General features: G+C 47.7%; 1 protein-coding gene across 1 annotated transcript in view; it reads right to left on the bottom strand.

The window, feature by feature from the left end:
* LOC121534196 (protein Shroom2-like) overlaps positions 1–19,399 on the bottom strand; it is a 133,403-nt gene that overhangs the window by 59,788 nt on the left and 54,216 nt on the right. Inside the window, exons 4-5 of the mRNA XM_041840748.2 lie at positions 3,366–3,470; positions 269–391 (exon numbers count right to left, since the gene is read on the bottom strand). Of these exons, the coding sequence (XP_041696682.2) occupies positions 269–391; positions 3,366–3,470 (228 nt within the window). The remainder of the gene's footprint in view (positions 1–268; positions 392–3,365; positions 3,471–19,399) is intronic.

The following is a 19,399-nucleotide window of genomic DNA, read 5'->3' as shown; positions in this document are numbered from 1 at the left end:
GTCGCGGGCATGTGTAGGGCCTGAATGTCGCGGGCATGTGTAGGGGCCTGAATGTCGCGGGCATGTGTAGGGCCTGAATGTCGCGGGCATGTGTAGGGCCTGAATGTCGCGGGCATGTGTAGGGCCTGAATGTCGCGGGCATGTGTAGGGCCTGAATGTCGCGGGCATGTGTAGGGCCTGAATGTCGCGGGCATGTGTAGGGCCTGAATGTCGCGGGCATGTGTAGGGCCTGAATGTTGCGGGCATGTGTAGGGCCTGAATGGGTTACCTTGCATCATATCTGCTCTGCCAGACTGGTAGGGGTGGAGACTGAGTTTTGGTAGTCTCTGATTGGCTTTCGTTGAACTTGGTGGCATGCCAGGAGTGAGGCCTGCTTACGGCTTCATTCCTCCTAGAGATGAGATAGAGGGGGTGAGAGAGCGAGGGGGAGAGAGAGAGGGGGGAGAGAGGGAGGGAGAGCGGGAGAGAGGGGGAGGGAGAGAGAGGGAGGAGAGAGCGGGAGAGAGGGGGAGGGAGAGAGAGAGGGAGGGAGAGAGCGGGAGAGAGGGGGAGGGAGAGAGAGAGCGGAGAGAGAGGGGGAGGGAGGGAGAGCGGGAGAGGGGGGAGGGAGGGAGAGCGGGAGAGGGGGAGGGAGGGAGAGCGGAGAGGGGGAGGGAGGGAGAGCGGGAGGAGGGAGAGCGGGAGAGAGGGGGAGGGAGGGAGAGGGGGAGGGAGGGAGAGGGAGGGAGAGGGAGGGAGGGGGAGGGAGGGAGAGGGAGGGAGAGCGGGAGAGAGGGGGAGGGAGAGGGGGAGGGAGGGAGAGCGGGAGAGAGGGGGAGGGAGAGAGAGAGAGGGGGGAGGGAGAGCGGGAGAGAGGGGAGGGAGAGAGAGAGAGAGGGGAGGGAGGGAGAGGGGAGGGAGGGAGAGGGAGGGAGAGGGGGAGGGAGGGAGAGCGGGAGAGGGGGAGGGAGGGAGAGAGAGGGGAGGGAGGGAGAGAGAGGGGGAGGGAGGGGGAGAGAGGGAGAGGGAGGGGGAGAGAGAGAGAGGGGGAGGGAGGGAGAGAGAGAGAGGGGGAGGGAGGGGGGGAGAGAGAGAGGGGGAGGGAGGGGGAGAGAGAGAGAGGGGGAGGGAGGGGGAGAGAGGGAGAGGGAGGGGGAGAGAGGGAGAGGGAGGGGGTGAGAGAGCGAGGGGAGAGAGAGAGGGGGAGAGAGAGAGAGGGAGAGAGAGGGAGGGAGAGCGGGAGAGAGGGGGAGGGAGAGAGAGAGAGGGAGGGAGAGAGCGGGAGAGAGGGGGAGGGAGAGAGAGAGCGGGAGAGAGAGGGGGAGGAGGAGAGCGAGAGAGGGGGAGGGAGAGAGAGAGAGAGGGGAGGGAGGGAGAGAGAGCGAGGGAAGAGAGGGAGAGGGAGGGGGTGAGAGAGCGAGGGGGAGAGAGAGATGGGGGAGAGAGAGAGAGGGAGAGAGAGGGAGGGAGAGGGGGAGGGAGGGGGAGGGAGAGAGAGAGAGGGAGGGAGAGAGACAGGAGAGAGGGGGAGGGAGAGAGAGAGCGGGAGAGAGAGGGGGAGGGAGGGAGAGCGGGAGAGAGGGGGGAGAGGGAGGGAGAGCGAGAGAGAGGGAGAGAGGGGGAGGGAGAGCGGGAGAGAGGGGGAGGGAGAGAGAGAGAGGGAGGGCGAGAGAGAGAGAGGGGGAGGGGGGGGAGAGAGGGAGAGGGAGGGGGAGAGAGAGAGAGGGAGAGAGAGCGGGAGAGAGAGAGAAGGGAAGAGAGAGGGGGAGGGAGAGAGCGAGAGGGAGAGAGCGAGAGAGGGGGAGGGAGAGAGCGAGAGGGAGAGAGCGAGAGAGAGGGAGAGAGCGAGAGAGAGGGAGAGAGCGAGAGAGAGGGGGAGAGAGAGAGAGAGGGGGAGGGAGAGAGCAAGAGCGAGTGGGAGAGAGAGAGAGAGAGGGGGAGGGAGAGAGCGAGAGCGAGCGGGAGAGAGGGGGAGGGAGAGAGCGAGAGAGAGAGAACAGGGAGAAAAGCACTGGATTAGACCAAGTCCTCTTGGGAAGCAGAAATGAACAGGCCTCCATTACTGTGACTGGCTGACTGACTACACAACACAGAGTTACAGTAACACAACACAGAGTTACAGTAACACAACACAGAGTTACAGTAACACAACACAGAGTTACAGTAACACAACACAGAGTTACAGTAACACAACACAGAGTTACAGTAACACAACACAGAGTTACAGTAACACAACACAGAGTTACAGTAACACAACACAGAGTTACAGTAACACAACACAGAGTTACAGTAACACAACACAGAGTTACAGTAACACAACACAGAGTTACAGTAACACAACACAGAGTTACAGTAACACAACACAGAGTTACAGTAACACAACACAGAGTTACAGTAACACAAAACAGAGTTACAGTAACACAACACAGAGTTACAGTAACACAACACAGATTAGAGTTACAGGCAGTACAAAGACAACGTGACAAAGTCTGAAAACCACACACACAATATGGCCATTACAACATGATCAATATAGCCAATACAACATGATCAATATGGCCATCACAACATGATCAATATGGCCAATACAACATGATCAATATAGCCAATACAACATGATCAATATAGCCAATACAACATGATCAATATGGCCATTACAACATGATCAATATAGCATAATACAACATGATCAATGCGGCCATTACAACATGATCAATATGACCATTACAACATGATCAAGGCACAGGAAATACAAAGAATGTGGAACATTTAAGACATTACACACCATATTAACTATGAAAACACCAGAAAAGTGCTGGCTCACAAACCTTGAACCTTGACTATCACACAACGAACAGATACACTTATGCAGTGAAACATCAAAACATACCCTTTAAAACGGTTCATTCTGTGATGCATGTGATGAGGACACAACACAACAGGCAGCATCAACAGGCAGTATCAACAGGCAGTATCAACAGGCAGTATCAACACAACAGGGCAGTATCAACACAACAACACAACAGGCAGTATTTAACAAGACATGAGGTCAGTGTAGATGGGCTGATAATGTTTATGATAACCATGGAAAGCCCTCAACATGAACGAGTCTATAAAACTCATGATTAAAAAGAACATTGGCTCCCTATTTCACAGCATGATCCATGACACTACTTGATGAAGGACAGAAAATGGTCACTAATCACGAAACAAAATGGTGACTAATCATGGGAGATGCTGAGCTAGGAAGGAACACTGATGGTTGGAATGATGATATTACCACACAGCAGTAGAATGGCATTATGGGTAGAGGTCTGAGTGGATGATAGCTAGCGGAGGAGGAAGGGGGATGGATGCTATTGGCTAACTAGCTAATGGAAGCATACCTCATGGAAGTTCGTAATATCTTGGTGAGAAAGCTCCTGGCCACATGGACATCAGTCTCTGGGGGTATTTTTCCTGTAGCTACTATATCCACCATTCTCATATTCCTGCCAACAGGGGAGGAACACAGGCTGAAACTACATGTAGGGCTCTATTTTAACAAACCTAACAAATGATAAATCTAAGCGCGGGAGGGACTAGGCCTGGCACAATAACCGTATAATCGTGGAACCAACTATTATGGATTAAGACCGTCATGAAAATAAAATAAATGTTTTGTTTGTTTTTGTAGAAGGAACAGCTGACCGAAGCCGGGACGGCCGCTGGGCATTTGGTCTGTTTCCGCGGTAACATGGACTCTTTACAATGTGATTAAACTTTGTTGCTCCTTTCAGAAACAAACCCGTTTTTGGTTGCTTAGGCAACGCCCCCCTCCCTGCAGCACAGGCAGTCAGGAGGAGAGGAGAACATGTGCATCGTGTCACAAATTAAAAATATAATGTTTGGTGTTCAAAGGATAATAACGGTGACCGCGGTCATTTGGCTGACCAATAACCATCATCCAAAATTCCATGACGTCCCTACCGGGGACCCCTTTTGTGATAGCAACTTCATCCCCCTGAAAATCTGAACTCAATTCCAACATTGGAGTGTGATAGAAATAGCATACAAGGAGTTGTACTATTACTGCTGGAGTGCATGGCCAGACGACTCAAGTCTCGGTCCCTGCGAAAGAACACTTTAAAGGCCCCCCTCTTCACATAGGACAGAAAACTTTGCCATTTTAAAGCTAATTTCCTGCAACTCTACACATTTTCCCTCGAGGCAGAGACAATTTTGCAGTTTAAACTTAAATTACAGTGGCCTTTCGAGAGGCATAGCGATCTAAGGCACTGCATCGCACTGCTAGAGGCGTCACTACAGACCCAGGTTCAATCCCAGTCTAAGGCACTGCATCGCACTGCTAGAGGCGTCACTACAGACCCAGGTTCAATCCCAGGCTGAGTCGCAGCCGGGCGACCCATGAGGCGGCGCACATATTGGCCCAGCGTCGTCTGGGTCAGGGGATGTCCTTGTCCCATCGCGCTCTAGTGACTTCTTGTGGCGGGCCGGGCGCATGCGCGCTGACTTCGGTCACCAGTTGTACAGTGTTTCTTCTGACACATTGGTGTGGCTGGCTTCCGGGTTAAGCGGGCAGTGTGTCAAGAAGCAGTGTGGCTTGGCAGGGTCGTGTTTAGGAGGACGCATGGCTCTCGACCTTCGCCTCTCCCGAGTCCGTACGGGAGTTGCAGCGATAGGACAATTGAATATCACGAAATTGGGGAGAAAAAGGGGTAAAAGGTACCCTCAAAAAATAAAACTTAAATTAGTGCATTTATGTTCAAAACAATGTTTTGGGGAAAACTGGATCATTGACAGAGTACTGTGGATCCCAGGCCCTGTTGTGCATCTAAGGGTATATTGTAGATGAATAATATTATATTGTATTGCACCCGCTAAACTTCTTCCACAGACCTATTGGCCAAATTTGTTCATGCTAGCAATACTTATACAATTAAAAATTAAAATAAAAAAAGATCTGGCCGTGTACCCACTGCAGAACCCAGTTTGGGAACCACTGATCTAGGTGACATCATGAACAAGTTATAACACGTAGGCTCTAAGGTTCCCCAACTGGCGCACCGTACGAACCATCCTGGTCTTGGGAGCTAACATTCTGTTCAGCTACACGGACACAGTCTGGCCACGACGACCAGATTCACAACTGCTCGAGCCCCTCCCTTCCATCCACCATATGGCTGGACCAATCAGCGTCCTCTGATAATCTGTGGATGTGGTTTGGTTCACGTCAACGAGAAGCACCTACCGTGCATTCAAGTATTAATTTTTCCACATTTTGTTACGTTACAGCCGTATTCTAAAATGGATTAAATAAAATAATTCCTCAATCTACACACAATACCCCATAATGACATAGCAAATACAGGTTTTTAGAAATTTTGGCAAATAGGAATACCTTAATTACGTAAGTATTCAGACCCTTTGATATGAGACTTGAAATTGAACTCAGGTGCATCCTGTTTCCATTGATCATCCTTCAGATGATTCTACTACTTGATTGGAGTCCACCTGTGGTAAATTAAATTGATTGGACATAATTTGGAAAGGCACACCCCTGTCTATATAAGGTCCCACAGCATTGAAGGTCCCCAAGAACACAGTGGAAGAAGTTTGGAACCACCAAGACTCTTCCTAGAGCTGGCCGCTCAGCCAAACTGAGCAATCGGGGGAGAAGGGCCTTGGTCAGGGAGGTGACCAAGAACGCGATGGTCACTCTGACAGAGCTCCAGAGTTCCTCTGTGGAGATGGGAGAACCTTCCAGAAGGACAACTATTTCTGCAGCACTCCACCAATCAGGCCTTTATGGTAGAGTGGGCAGACGGAAGCCACTCCTCAGTAAAAGGCACATGACAGCCCACTTGGAGGTTGCCAAAAGGCACCTAAAGGACTCTGACCATGAGAAACAAGATTATCTGGTCTGATGAAACCAAGATTTAACTCTTTAACCTGAATGCCAAGTGTCAAGTCTGGAGGAAACCTGGAGCATGGTGATGGCAGCATCATGCTGTGGGGATGTTTTTCAGCGGCAGGGACTGGGAGACTAGTCAGGATCGAGGGAAAGATGAACGGAGCAAAGTACAGAGAGATCCTTGATGAAAACCTGCTCCAGAGCGCTCATGACCTCAGACTGGGGCAAAGGTTCACCTTCCAACAGGACAACGACCCTAAGCACACAGCCAAGACAACGCAGGAGTGGCTTCGGGACAAGTCTCTGAATGTCCTTGATTGGCCCAGCCAGAGCCCAGACTTGAACCCAATCGAACATCTGGAGAGACCCCATCCGACCTGACAGAGCTTGAGAGGATCTGCAGAGAAGAATGGGAGAAACTCCCCAAATACAGGTGTGCCAAGCTTGTAGCGTCATACCAAAGAAGACTAGAGGCTGTAATCGCTGCCAAAGGTGCTTCAACAAAGTACTGAGTAAAGGGTCTGAATACTTATGTAAATTTGATATCAGTTTATTTTTTATATATATATACACATTTGCAAACATTTCTAAAAACCTGTTTTTGCTTTGTCATTATGGGGTATTGTGTGCGGGGAAAAAAACGATTGAATCAATTTTAGAATAAGGCTGTTACGTAACAAAATGTGGAAAAAGTAAAGGGGTCTGAATACTTTCCGAAGGCACTGAAGCGGCTGCTGAAGGAGGTGTTGATGCTTCTATAGTACGTCAGAACTGGAGGGCAGAACTTCATTGGAAGAACAGCAAATAACTGCATTGAAGGCTTTTCTCGGGGGAGAAGATGATTTCGCTCTTCTCCCGACTGGATTCAGCAAAAGCTTGATTTACCAGCTATCTCCGCTGGTAGTCAAGAAAATGGGACGGGTCGAGAGCCCAATTCCCGTTGTTGTTCCCCCTCCAGGATCAGGAGGACCAGATCTGAGAACAATGACATGATACCTTCACCATGTAATTATACAGAACAAAAATATAAACGCAACATGTTCCAAGATCCCAGAAATGTTCCATACGCACAAAAAGCTTATTTATCGCAAATGTTGTGCACAAATTTGTTTACATCCCTGTTAGTGAGCATTTCTCCTTTGCCAAGATAATCCATCCACCTGACAGGTTTGGCATATCAAGAAGCAGATTAAAAAGCATAATCATTTCACAGGTGCATCTTGTGCTGGGGACAATAAAAGGCCACTCTAAAATGTGCAGTTTTGTCACACAACACAATGCCACAGATGTCTCAAGTTTTGAGGGAGCGTGCAATTGGCATGCTGGCTGCAGGAATGTCCACCAGAGCTGTTGCCAGATAATTTAATGTTCATTTATCTACCATAAGCCGCCTCCAAACATCGTTTGAGAGAATTTGGCAGTACGTCTAACTGGCCTCACAACCGCAGACCATGTGTGACCCGGCCAGGCCCTCCCAAGTGGGTGGGCCTATGCCCTCCAAAACCCACCCATGGCTGTGTCCCTGCACAGTCATGTGAAATCCATAGATTAGGGTCTAATTTATTTATTTCAATTGACTGATTTCCTTCTATGAATTCTATTCGATTTCCTTCCCGACCAGTAGCGGTTCACTTCACTTGACATAAAGAGGAGCTGGCTACATGCCTGTCACAGATTCGTTATGTTTGGTGACATCACTGACATTACAACCGATGTCAGAAATACGTCCAGATGCCAACCTCTCCCAGCCAAGTTGCAGAAATGTCTACACATACAGGAAAGCAAGGAGAACCATGAGAAAAAACATAATGACTTGGTAGTAGATTCAATGCCAGATGCAACCAGGGGAGTATTCATTACGCCGATTCTGTTGCAAAACGTTTCTTAAACGAAAGCAAACGGAACGGGGAGGGACTTACCGGAATTAGTCATTTTTACATTTTATTCATTTAGCAGACGCTCTTATCCAGAGTGACTTCCAGTTAGTGAGTGCATAAATTTTTCATACTGGCCCCCCGTGGGAAACGAACCCACAACCCTGGCGTTGCAAGCGCCATGCTCTACCAACTGGCCCCCCGTGGGAAACGAACCCACAACCCTGGCGTTGCAAGCGCCATGCTCTACCAACTGGCCCCCCATGGGAAACGAACCCACAACCCTGGCGTTGCAAGCACCATGCTCTACCAACTGGCCCCCCGTGGGAAACGAACCCACAACCCTGGCGTTGCAAACGCCATGCTCTACCAACTGGCCCCCCGTGGGAAACGAACCCACAACCCTGGCGTTGCAAGCGCCATGCTCTACCAACTGAGCTACAGTTAGTCCAATACAACACTCTCGTTTTACTGTTTGCTTACGTTTGGTTCTTAAACGGTAAATGGTTTCCATAATGAATACATCCCAGGGGTGTAATCATTACGCCAATTCTGTTTCAAAATGTTTTGTCTGTTGCAAAATGTTTTACAACAGAAACCGTTTACTCCAAACGGAGAGTTTCTATTGAACACATTGAGGTAGGTCCCTCCCCGTTTCGCTCCATTTGCATCCTTTTGGTTCTTAAACGGTAAACGGTTTCCTTAATGAATACGCCCTGGGTCTAGTGACGGGGACCACGAAAAACAACATAACGAGGCAAGACTCAGCTTCGGCTTCTTCCTGTCCAACATGCAGAATGCAATGAAGGAGGGAGATGTTGAGGTTATACACTGTAACTCTGTTCTACAAGGCATATGGTCACAGCCAAAGTCTCTTTTTCAAGTGAGCTCTGCACAATACAAACACACATCTTCACTTAGAGCATCAAAGTCTAGTGGCGTCCATCATGACGCTCGTCAGACCACGGACATTCTAGCCCTTGGAGGTTGTCAGGGAGGCAGAGCTGTTTAAAACCCAACCAGGCAGACAGTTCACAGCATTCCCTGGTTTTAACAGAAACATTCTCTCAAAAGTGAAGTACAGTGAGTTATGTGGGTGGATGAGGTCCAAATGGAGTAATGTTCCAGTTTGATTTGAAACAACAAGCTAGCTGGGAATGTGGTTGGCTTAGTCTGAGCATCAAACCCTGTGAGGTAGACAGTGATTGGGAGTTAAGGAGCAGGAGAAGGCTAAATCAACTAATGGTAGAATGGCTGTTTTATGGACTCTTAACCAACCGTGCTATTTTGTGTGTTTTTTCACATTGTTTGTAACTTATTTTGTACATAATGTTGCTGCTACCGTCTCTTATGACCGAAAAGAGCTTCTGGACATCAGAACAGAGATTACTCACCTTGAACTGGACGAATAATTTTGATTTAATGAGTCGGACGAGAGGGATTTTCTCCAGATACCCGACAGGGCCCTCATCCCCGTCATTCGCATTAGAAAGAAAAGGAGATATCGCAGAAGGAGATCGGGGTGCCTGGTAAGGAGCCGGCGATGAGTGGCTAATCTGCCTTTGCCATCGATACTATTGGCCAATTTACAATCGCTTGATAATAAAGTGGACGAACTACAAGCACGTATATCCTACCAACGGGACATTAAAAACTGTAATATCTTATGTTTCACCGAGTCGTGGCTGAACGAAGACATGAATAACATACAGCTGGCGGGTTATACACTGTATCGGCAGGACAGAATAGCAGCCTCTGGTAAGACTCCAGTCACCCTAGTCATAGGCTGTTCTCTCTGCTACCGCACGGCAAGCGGTACTGGAGTGCCAAGTCTAGGTCCAAAAGACTTCTCAACAGCTTCTACCCCCAAGCCATAAGACTCCTGAACAGCTAATCATGGCTACCCGGACTATTTGCACTGCCCCCCCACCCCATCCTTTTTACGCTGCTGCTACTCTGTTAATTATTTATGCATAGTCACTTTAACTCCACCCACATGTACATATTACTTCAACTACCTCAACTAGCCGGTGCCCCCGCACATTGACTCTGCACCGGTACCCCCCTGTATATATAGCCTCCCTACTGTTATTTTATTTTACTTCTGCTCTTTTTTTCTCAACACTTTCTTTGTTGTTGTTTTATTTTTTACTTTTTTTGTTAAAAATAAATGCACTGTTGGTTAAGGGCTGTAAGTAAGCATTTCACTGTAATGTCTGCACTTGTTGTATTCGGCGCATGTGACCAATACAATTTCTGGACATATACACCGACTTTGAGAAGGGATTGCGTGACTATCTTAGCAACCGCGTGACGCACCATGACAACGTGAACGCGATTGGTCGACAGTCTGCTGGGTGGGGCGTTATTTATTTATCTTAATTGTCTTACACCGACTCTACCCACACACTCACTGGACTCTACCCCCACACTCACTGGACTCTACCCACACACTCCCTGGACTCTACCCACACACTCACTGGACTCTACCCACACTCACTGGACTCTACCCACTCACTGGACTCTACCCACTCACTGGACTCTACCCACCCACTCACTGGACTCTACACACACACACTACGTTACTGTACGCTCACACACAAAACACACACACGCATATTGACGCCACACACACATACTTTCACTCTTCACATACGCTGCTGCTACTCTGGTGATTATCCAGTTGTGGAAAAAGTACCCAATTGTCATACTTGAGTAAAAGTAAAGATACCTTAATAGAAAATTACTCAAGTAAAGGTGAAAGTACTATAAAGTATTTTTCCTTAAGTACTTTACACCACTGTGATGATCTATCCTGATTGCCTAGTGTCTATTACCCCTACCTACCCCAGCACATTGACTCGGTACCGGCTACTCCTTGTATATAGCCTCATTATTATCTATTGGGTTACAATTTTATTTGACAATCTTCTTACTTTTTAACTCTGCACTGTTGGGAAAGGGCTCATAGCATTTCCCTTAAAATATACACCTTTTGTTTATGTGACCAGTACAATTTGATTTGTTGTGGAAATTGACCCACTATGCTGTTTACTTTCTGCATCTAAGTCATATCGCTGAGTCTACGTTTAACACGGAGACTTCCACGGCCCCCAGTCAGTCAGTCAGTCAGTCAGTGTGTTTCAGCCCAGCCAGGATAGATCTCCTGGGGATTATGGGGCTTTACCCCTGAAAGGAGAAGGAGGGTGGAGAGAAAGAGGAGGGTGACGGGAGCTGTTTTCAGAGCCAGCCCCCTTTCAGTAATCCGGCACCTTGGGTCTTCTGATTGGCTCTCGGGGTCTGTATGCTTATGGGGGGTTTAAACGCTGGACTCTAATGTTGGGAGGCAGACATGCATTTCTCCCATTACTATGGCAACAGGTTGCTCTGTGTGGGTGCACCAGGCCACTGTGGTTCCTCAAGCCATATGAATAGAACAGGAATCCGCATTCAAGTCAATGATGGCATAATGGGCAGCCATTTTGAGTGTACCCATGCCAGGAAGTAAAAGCAGGAAGTGTACCCTTCAATCTGTGCTGTGATTTGTTGAGTCAACTCAACTGATATATAAAAGAAAATACATTCCATTGCATGAGCCACATCAGTTAGCATCATTTGAATGAACATTCTACATCAATGGTTCCAAAACTGTGGGGCGTCCCCCCCAAAAAACTAAAAAATTTATATATATATTTTTTGAAGTAACTCAGCCCGGATTTAAACTTACTGTTGAAAGTTGTAATAGTAGAATGCACAAGGTGCCATTTCTATATTGGGTCGTGCATCAGCAGTTCCTCTTGTCATGTCAGTCATTACAGACCTTAGAGAGATATTTATAACTGGTCAGAAATGTCCAGATCAACTAGCCCATAGAAATAGAAGTTGTTCCCCCCCCCCCCCCGAGTGAAAGAGTTTGGGAACCCCTGTTCCACATTACCATGGCAATCCAGCATCAGTTGATTGAACATTCCACATTACCGTGGAAATTATTGCATCAGAATACCAGGCAGCCATTGTGAGTGTGCCCATGAGTTTAATGTCTGTGCTATCTTGGATCCTTTGGACGTCCTTATCCCATTGAAGTTGAAATATAAAAAGGGTTAGAGCTTCCAAGCCAGTGGGTTAGGGTTAGGGTTGCCAGGGTTAGGGTTGCCAGGGTTAGAGCTTCCAAGCCAGTGGGTTAGGGTTAGGGTTGCCAGGGTTAGGGTTAGGGTTGCCAGGGTTAGAGCTTCCAAGCCAGTGGGTTAGGGTTAGGGTTGCCAGGGTTAGAGCTTCCAAGCCAGTGCTATTCATTATATTTATATGCCTCAAGCACTCTCTGGGGAACTAGGGAGGCAGGGAGCACGGTAACTATGGTAACTAGGGAACACAATCAGCATTAGGACCTCCCCCAGGAGTGAGAGCAGCACATGACTTCAGGTCTCAGATACTAGCCTACAATAAGATGGCACCGGCAGAGAAGGGCGGCATCTTACGAGTTCCAACCCATCTTTGTTATTTAGTGACTTCTATCATGTTTATCTTGACTTTATTTGTACAGAAAGTTCATACTATTATCATGTGACCACCAAGCACTTCTGGACATCAGATCGACAGTTACTAACCTCGATTTAGACTTCAAATAAGACTTCAACTCCGACTCAGCTGTTCCACTGATCATACCTTCCCCTATGCCTCTGTTCCATGGGCCAAAACGCCGCAGGCGTAGACACGGGGGACGAGGTGGAGTCCTGGTGAAATTGAGGCGAAGAGAAAACCGAACGGCGCTCCCCTCCATTCTACTGGCAAATGTCCAGTCACTCGAGAATAAGATGGATGAGCTTCATTCGAGATTCTCCTATCAGAGAGACTTGAAAAGCTGCAATATTATACGTCTTACTGAAACGTGGCTGGGTGGTGATGGTATGCACATAGTACTTGGTGGATTCTCCAGAGGCTTCGGAGAAGTCGAAAGGAGGTGGGGTGTATTTTTTCATAAATAACAACTGGTGTGCTGCTTCAAGTGTGAAGGAAATCTCAAGCTTTTGTTCACCTTATATAGAATACCTCATGGTAAGCTGCAGACCCTGTTATCTACCAAGAGAGTTCTCGTCTGTAATCATCACGGCTGTCTACATCCCTCCCCAAGCCAACACCACTCTGGCACTCAACAAACCGTATGGGGTCATAAACAAACAAGAGGCAGTGTTTCTGGCAGGCGGAGACTAACTCGGGGAGACTTAAAACCGTCTAACTCACTTCTACCACTAGGGGCGCTAAAACTATTATTCTACCCACAGAAACGCATAAAAGGCCCTCCCTCATCCTCCCTTCGGCAAATCTGACAATGACTCCATTCTCCTCCTTCCTGTTTATAAACAAAAGCTCAAACAGGAAGTACCAATGATGCGCTCAACACGGAAGTGGTTGGATGAAGCAGACGCGAGGCTATAGGACTGTTTTGCTGGTAAAGACTGGGATATGTTCCGGGATTCAACTGATAGCATTGTGTAGTTTACCACATCAGTCACGGGCTTCATAGACAACGTCGTCCCCCACAGTGACGAACTTATCCAAACCAAAAACCATGGATTACAGGCAATATCCACGCTGGGCTAAAGGCTAGAGTTACCGCTTACAGGGAACGGGACAATATAGGAGGTGAAGGTGGAATCCTATTTCACTGGCTCCGACACTCGTCGTTTGTGGTTCGCAGCCGATAACGGACTACAAAAAGAAACCCAGCCATGACTTGTTCCCAAGATCTCCAAGGTAACCTGCCTAAATGACAATCGCCCCGTAGCACTCACATCTGGAATTATGAAGTGCTCTGAAAGGCTGGTCATGACAAACATCAACACCATCAGCCCAGACACCCTAGACCCAATACATTCACATACCGTCCCAACAGATGACGCAATCTCAATCCCACTTCACACTGCCCTTTCCCACCTGGACAAGATGGGGATATAACTATGTGAGAATGCTGTTCATAGACTACAGCTCAGCGTTCAACACCAGAGTCCCTTCCAAGGGACCCTGGGACTTAACACCTCCCTCTCCAACTGGATCCTGGACTTCCTGACGGGCCGACCCCAGGTGGTGAGGGTAGGCAACAACACCTCCGCCACACTGATCCTCAACACGGGGGCCCCAAAGGCATGTGTTAGTCCCCTCCTGTACTCCCTGTTCACCCATGACTCCAATTCCATCATCAAGTTTGCTGACAACCCGACGGTAGTAGGCCTGATAACCTACAGCGATGAGTCAGCCTATAGGGAGGAGGTCAGAGACCTGGCCGTGTGGTGCCAGGACAACAACCTCTCCCTCAACGTGATCAAGACAAAGGAGCTGATCGTAGACTATAGGAAAAAGAGGGGAGGGCACGCCCCTATCCACATCGACGGGGCTGTAGTGGAGCAGGTTGAAAGGTTCAAGTTCCTTGGTGTCCACATCACCAACAAACTATCATGGTCCAAACACACCAAGACAATCGTGAAGAGGGCACGACAAAGCCTATTCCCTCTCAGGAGACTGAAAAGATGAGTGGATAGTGGAGCGGGTTGAGAACTCCACGTCAATAAGAACCTTAACAAGGTCCACACCTCAGGAGGCTGAAAAGATTTGGCCCTCGGATCCTCAAAAACATTCTACAGTTGCACCATTGACAGGCTGCATCACTGCTTGGTATGGCAAATGCACCGCCCTTGACCGCAAAGCGCTACAATCAATTTTCAATCAATCAATTTTATTTTATATAGCCCTTCGTACATCAGCTAATATCTCGAAGTGCTGTACAGAAACCCAGCCTAAAACCCCAAACAGCTAGTAATGCAGGTGTAGAAGCACGGTGGCTAGGAAAAACTCCCTAGAAAGGCCAAAACCTAGGAAGAAACCTAGAGAGGAACCAGGCTATGAGGGGTGGCCAGTCCTCTTCTGGCTGTGCCGGGTGGAGATTATAACAGAACCATGCCAAGATGTTCAAAAATGTTCATAAGTGACAAGCATGGTCAAATAATAATCAGGAATAAATCTCAGTTGGCTTTTCATAGCCGATCATTAAGAGTTGAAAACAGCAGGTCTGGGACAGGTAGGGGTTCCATAACCGCAGGCAGAACAGTTGAAACTGGAATAGCAGCAAGGCCAGGCGGACTGGGGACAGCAAGGAGTCACCACGGCCGGTAGTCCCGACGTATGGTCCTAGGGCTCAGGTCTCTCAGTTGGCTTTTCATAGCCGATCATTAAGAGTTGAAAACAGCAGGTCTGGGACAGGTAGGGGTTTCGGAACCGCAGGCAGAACAGTTGAAACTGGAATAGCAGCAAGGCCAGGCGGACTGGGGACAGCAAGGTGTCAGCATGCCCGGTAGTCCTGACGTATGGTCCTAGGGCTCAGGTTCTCAGAGAGAAAGAGAGAACGAGAGAATTAGAGAGAGCATACTTAAATTCACACAGGACACTGGATAAGACAGGAGAAGTACTCCAGGTATAACCAACTAACCCCAGCCCCCGACACATAAACTACTGCAGCATAAATACTGGAGGCTGAGACAGGAGCGGTCCGGAGACACTGTGGCCCCATCCGAAGAAACCCCGGACAGGGCCAAACAGGAAGGATATAACCCCACCCACTCTGCCAAAGCACAGCCCCCGCACCACTAGAGGGATATCCTCAACCACCAACTTACAATCCTGAGACAAGGCCGAGTATAGCCCACAGAGGTCTCCACCACAGCACAAACCAAGGGGGGCGCCAACCCAGACAGGAAGATCACGTCAGTAACTCAACCCACTCAAGTGACGCACCCCTCCTAGGGACGGCATGAAAGAGCACCAGCAAGCCAGTGACTCAGCCCCTGTAACAGGGTTAGAGGCAGAGAACCCCAGTGGAGAGAGGGGAACCGGCCTGGCAGAGACAGCAAGGGCTGTTCGTTGCTCCAGAGCCTTTCCGTTCACCTTCACACTCCTGGGCCAGACTACACTCAATCATATGACCTACTGAAGAGATAAGTCTTCAGTAAAGACTTAAAGGTTGAGACCGAGTCTGCGTCTCTCACATGGGTAGACTGTTCCATAAAAATGGAGATCTATAGGAGAAAGCCCTGCCTCCCGCTGTTTGCTTAGAAATTCTAGGGACAATTAGGAGGCCTGCGTCTTGTGACCGTAGCGTACGTATTGGTATGTACGGCAGGACCAACTCGGAAAGATAGGTAGGAGCAAGCCCATGTAACGCTTTATAGGTTAACAGTAAAACCTTGAAATCAGCCCTTGCCTTAACAGGAAGCCAGTGTAGGGAAGCTAGCACTGGAGTAATATGATCAAATTTCTTGGTTCTAGTCAGGATTCTAGCAGCCGTATTTAGCACTAACTGAAGTTTATTTAGTGCTTTATCCGGTAGCCGGAAAAATTAGAGCATTGCAGTAGTCTAACCTAGAAGTAACAAATGCATGGATTAATTTTTCTGCATCATTTTTGGACAGAAAATTTCTGATTTTTGCAATGTTACGTAGATGGAAAAAAGCTGTCCTTGAAACAGTCTTAATATGTTCGCCAAAAGAGAGATCAGGGTCAAGAGTAACGCCGAGGTCCTTCACAGTTTTATTTGAGACGACTTTACAACCATCAAGATGAATTGTCAGATTTAACAGAAGATCTCTTTGTTTCTTGGGACCTAGAACAAGCATCTCTGTTTTGTCCGAGTTTAAAAGTAGAAAGTTTTCAGCCATCCACTTCCTTATGTCTGAAACACAGGCTTCTAGCGAGGGCAATTTTGGGGCTTCACCATGTTTCATTGAAATGTACAGCTGTGTGTCATCCGCATAGCAGTGAAAGTTAACATTATGTTTTCGAATAACATCCCCAAGAGGTAAAATATATAGTGAAAACAATAGTGGTCCTAAAACGGAACCTTGAGGAACACCGAAATGTACAGTTGATTTGTCGGAGGACAGACCATTCACAGAGACAAACTGATATCTTTCCGACAGGTAAGATCTAAACCAGGCCAGAACTTGTCCGTGTAGACCAATTTGGGTTTCCAGTCTCTCCAAAAGAATGTGGTGATCGATGGTGTCAAAGGCAGCACTAAGGTCTAGTAGCACGAGGACAGATGCAGAGCCTCGGTCTGACGCCATTAAAAGGTCATTTACCACCTTCACAAGTGCAGTCTCAGTGCTATGATGGGGTCTAAAACCAGACTGAAGCATTTCGTATACATTGTTTGTCTTCAGAAAGGCAGTGAAGTTGCTGCGCAACAGCTTTTTCTAAAATTTTTGAGAGGAATGGAAGATTCGATATAGGCCGATAGTTTTTTATATTTTCCGGGTCAAGGTTTGGCTTTTTCAAGAGAGGCTTTATCACTGCCACTTTTAGTGAGTTTGGTACACATCCGGTGGATAGAGAGCTGTTTATTATGTTCAACATAGGAGGGCCAAGCACAGGAAGCAGCTCCTTCAGCAGTTTAGTAGGAATAGGATCCAGTATGCAGCTTGAAGGTTTAGAGGCCATGATTATTTTCATCATTGTGTCAAGAGATATAGTACTAAAACACTTAAGTGTCTCTCCCGATCCCAGGCCCTCGCAGAGCTGTGCAGATCCAGGACAGCTAAGCCCTGGAGGAATACGCAGATTCAAAGAGGAGTCCGTAATTTGCTTTCTAATGGTCATGATCTTTTCCTCAAAGAAGTTCATGAATTTATTACTGCTGAAGTGAAAGCCATCCTCTCTTGGGGAATGGTGCTTTTAGTTAGCTTTGCAACAGTATCAAAAAGAAATTTTGGATTGTTCTTATTTTCCTCGATTAAGTTGGAAAAGTAGGATGATCGAGCAGCAGTGAGGGCTCTTCGGTACTGCACGGTACTGTCTTTCCAAGCTAGTCGGAAGACTTCCAGTTTGGTGTGGCGCCATTTCCGTTCCAATTTCCTGGAAGCTTGCTTCAAAGCTCGGGTATTTTCTGTATACCAGGGAGCTAGTTTCTTATGACAAATGTTTTTCGTTTTTAGGGGTGCAACTGCATCTAGGGTATTGCGCAAGGTTAAATTGAGTTCCTCAGTTAAGTGGTTAACTGATTTTTGTCCTCTGACGTCCTTGGGTAGGCAGAAGGAGTCTGGAAGGGCATCAAGGAATTTTTGTGTTGTCTGAGAATTTATAGCACGACTTTTGATGCTCCTTGGTTGGGGTCTGAGCAGATTATTTGTTGCGATTGCAAACGTAATAAAATGGTGGTCCGATAGTCCAGGATTTTGTGGAAAAACATTAAGATCTACAACATTTATTCCATGGGACAAAACTAGGTCCAGAGTATGACTGTGGCAGTGAGTAGGTCCAGAGACATGTTGGACAAAACCCACTGAGTCGATGATGGCTCCGAAAGACTTTTGGAGTGGGTGTGGATATGTACTCGTCCCAGTACATCACTTGGGACGAGCTCTCTGCTACCCAGGACCTCTATACCAGGCGGTGTCAGAGGAAGGCCCTAAAAATTGCCAAAGACTCAAGCCACCCAAGCCACAGACTGTTCCCTTTGCTACCGTCCAGCAAACAGTAACGGAAAATCGTCTCTCAGACCAACAGGCTCAGAGACAGCTTTTACCCCCAAGCTATAAGACTGCTAAATAGCCAGACTGCTCAACCATACACGCGGAGACCGGCTCAATCGGTACCTCCAGTGATGTTATCTCTTTCATAGTTACCCAATGCTTAGGTGTACCTCCACTGTACTCATATCCTTCCATATCCTTGTCTGTACATAATGCCCTGAATCTATTCTACAACGCCCAGAAATCTGCCCCTTTTCTCTGTACCCAACGCACTAGAAGACCAGTTCTTAAAGCCTTTAGCCGTATCCTTATTCTACTCCTCCTCTGTTCCTCTGGTGATGTAGAGGTTAACCCAGGCCCTGTAGCCCCCAGTATCACTCCTACTCCCCAGGCGTTATCATTTGTTGACTTCTGTAACCGTAAAAGTCTTGGTTTCTTGCACGTTAACATCAGAAGCCTCCTCCCTAAGTTTGAGTTATTCACTGCGTTAGCACACTCCGCCAACCCTGATGTTCTAGCAGTGTCTGAATCCTGGCTCAGGAAGGCCACCAAAAATTCTGAAATTTCCATCCCCAACTATAACATTTTCCGTCTAGATAGAACTGCCAAAGGGGGCGGAGTTGCAATCTACTGTAGCGAGAGCCTGCAGAGCTCTATCATACTATCCAGGTCTGTGCCCAAACAGTTTGAGCTTCTACTTCTAAAAATCCACCTTTCCAGAAATAAGTCTCTCACTGTTGCCGCTTGCTACAGACCCCCCTCAGCCCAGAGCTGTGCCCTGGACACCATATGTGAATTGATTGCTCCCCATCTATCCTCAGAGTTCGTATTGCTTGGTGACCTAAATTGGGATATGCTTAACACCCCGGCCATCCTACAATCCAAACTAGATGCCCTCAATCTCACACAAATTATCAAGGAACCTACCAGGTACAACCCTAAATCCGTAAACATGGGCACCCTCATTTCGAAAGTATTTCGAAAGGCAGAATAAGAGCACCTTCTCCCAGCTACCCACTGCACTGAGGCTAGGAAACACTGCCACCACCGATAAATCTACGATAATCGAGAATTTCAATAAGCATTTTGCTACGGCTGGCCAGGCTTTTCACCTGGCT

Source organism: Coregonus clupeaformis, unplaced genomic scaffold (assembly GCF_020615455.1).
Source record: "Coregonus clupeaformis isolate EN_2021a unplaced genomic scaffold, ASM2061545v1 scaf0295, whole genome shotgun sequence".
NCBI lineage: Eukaryota > Metazoa > Chordata > Actinopteri > Salmoniformes > Salmonidae > Coregonus > Coregonus clupeaformis.
Note: the sequence above shows the minus strand (reverse complement) of the source record. Positions and strands in the feature narration are given on the sequence as shown.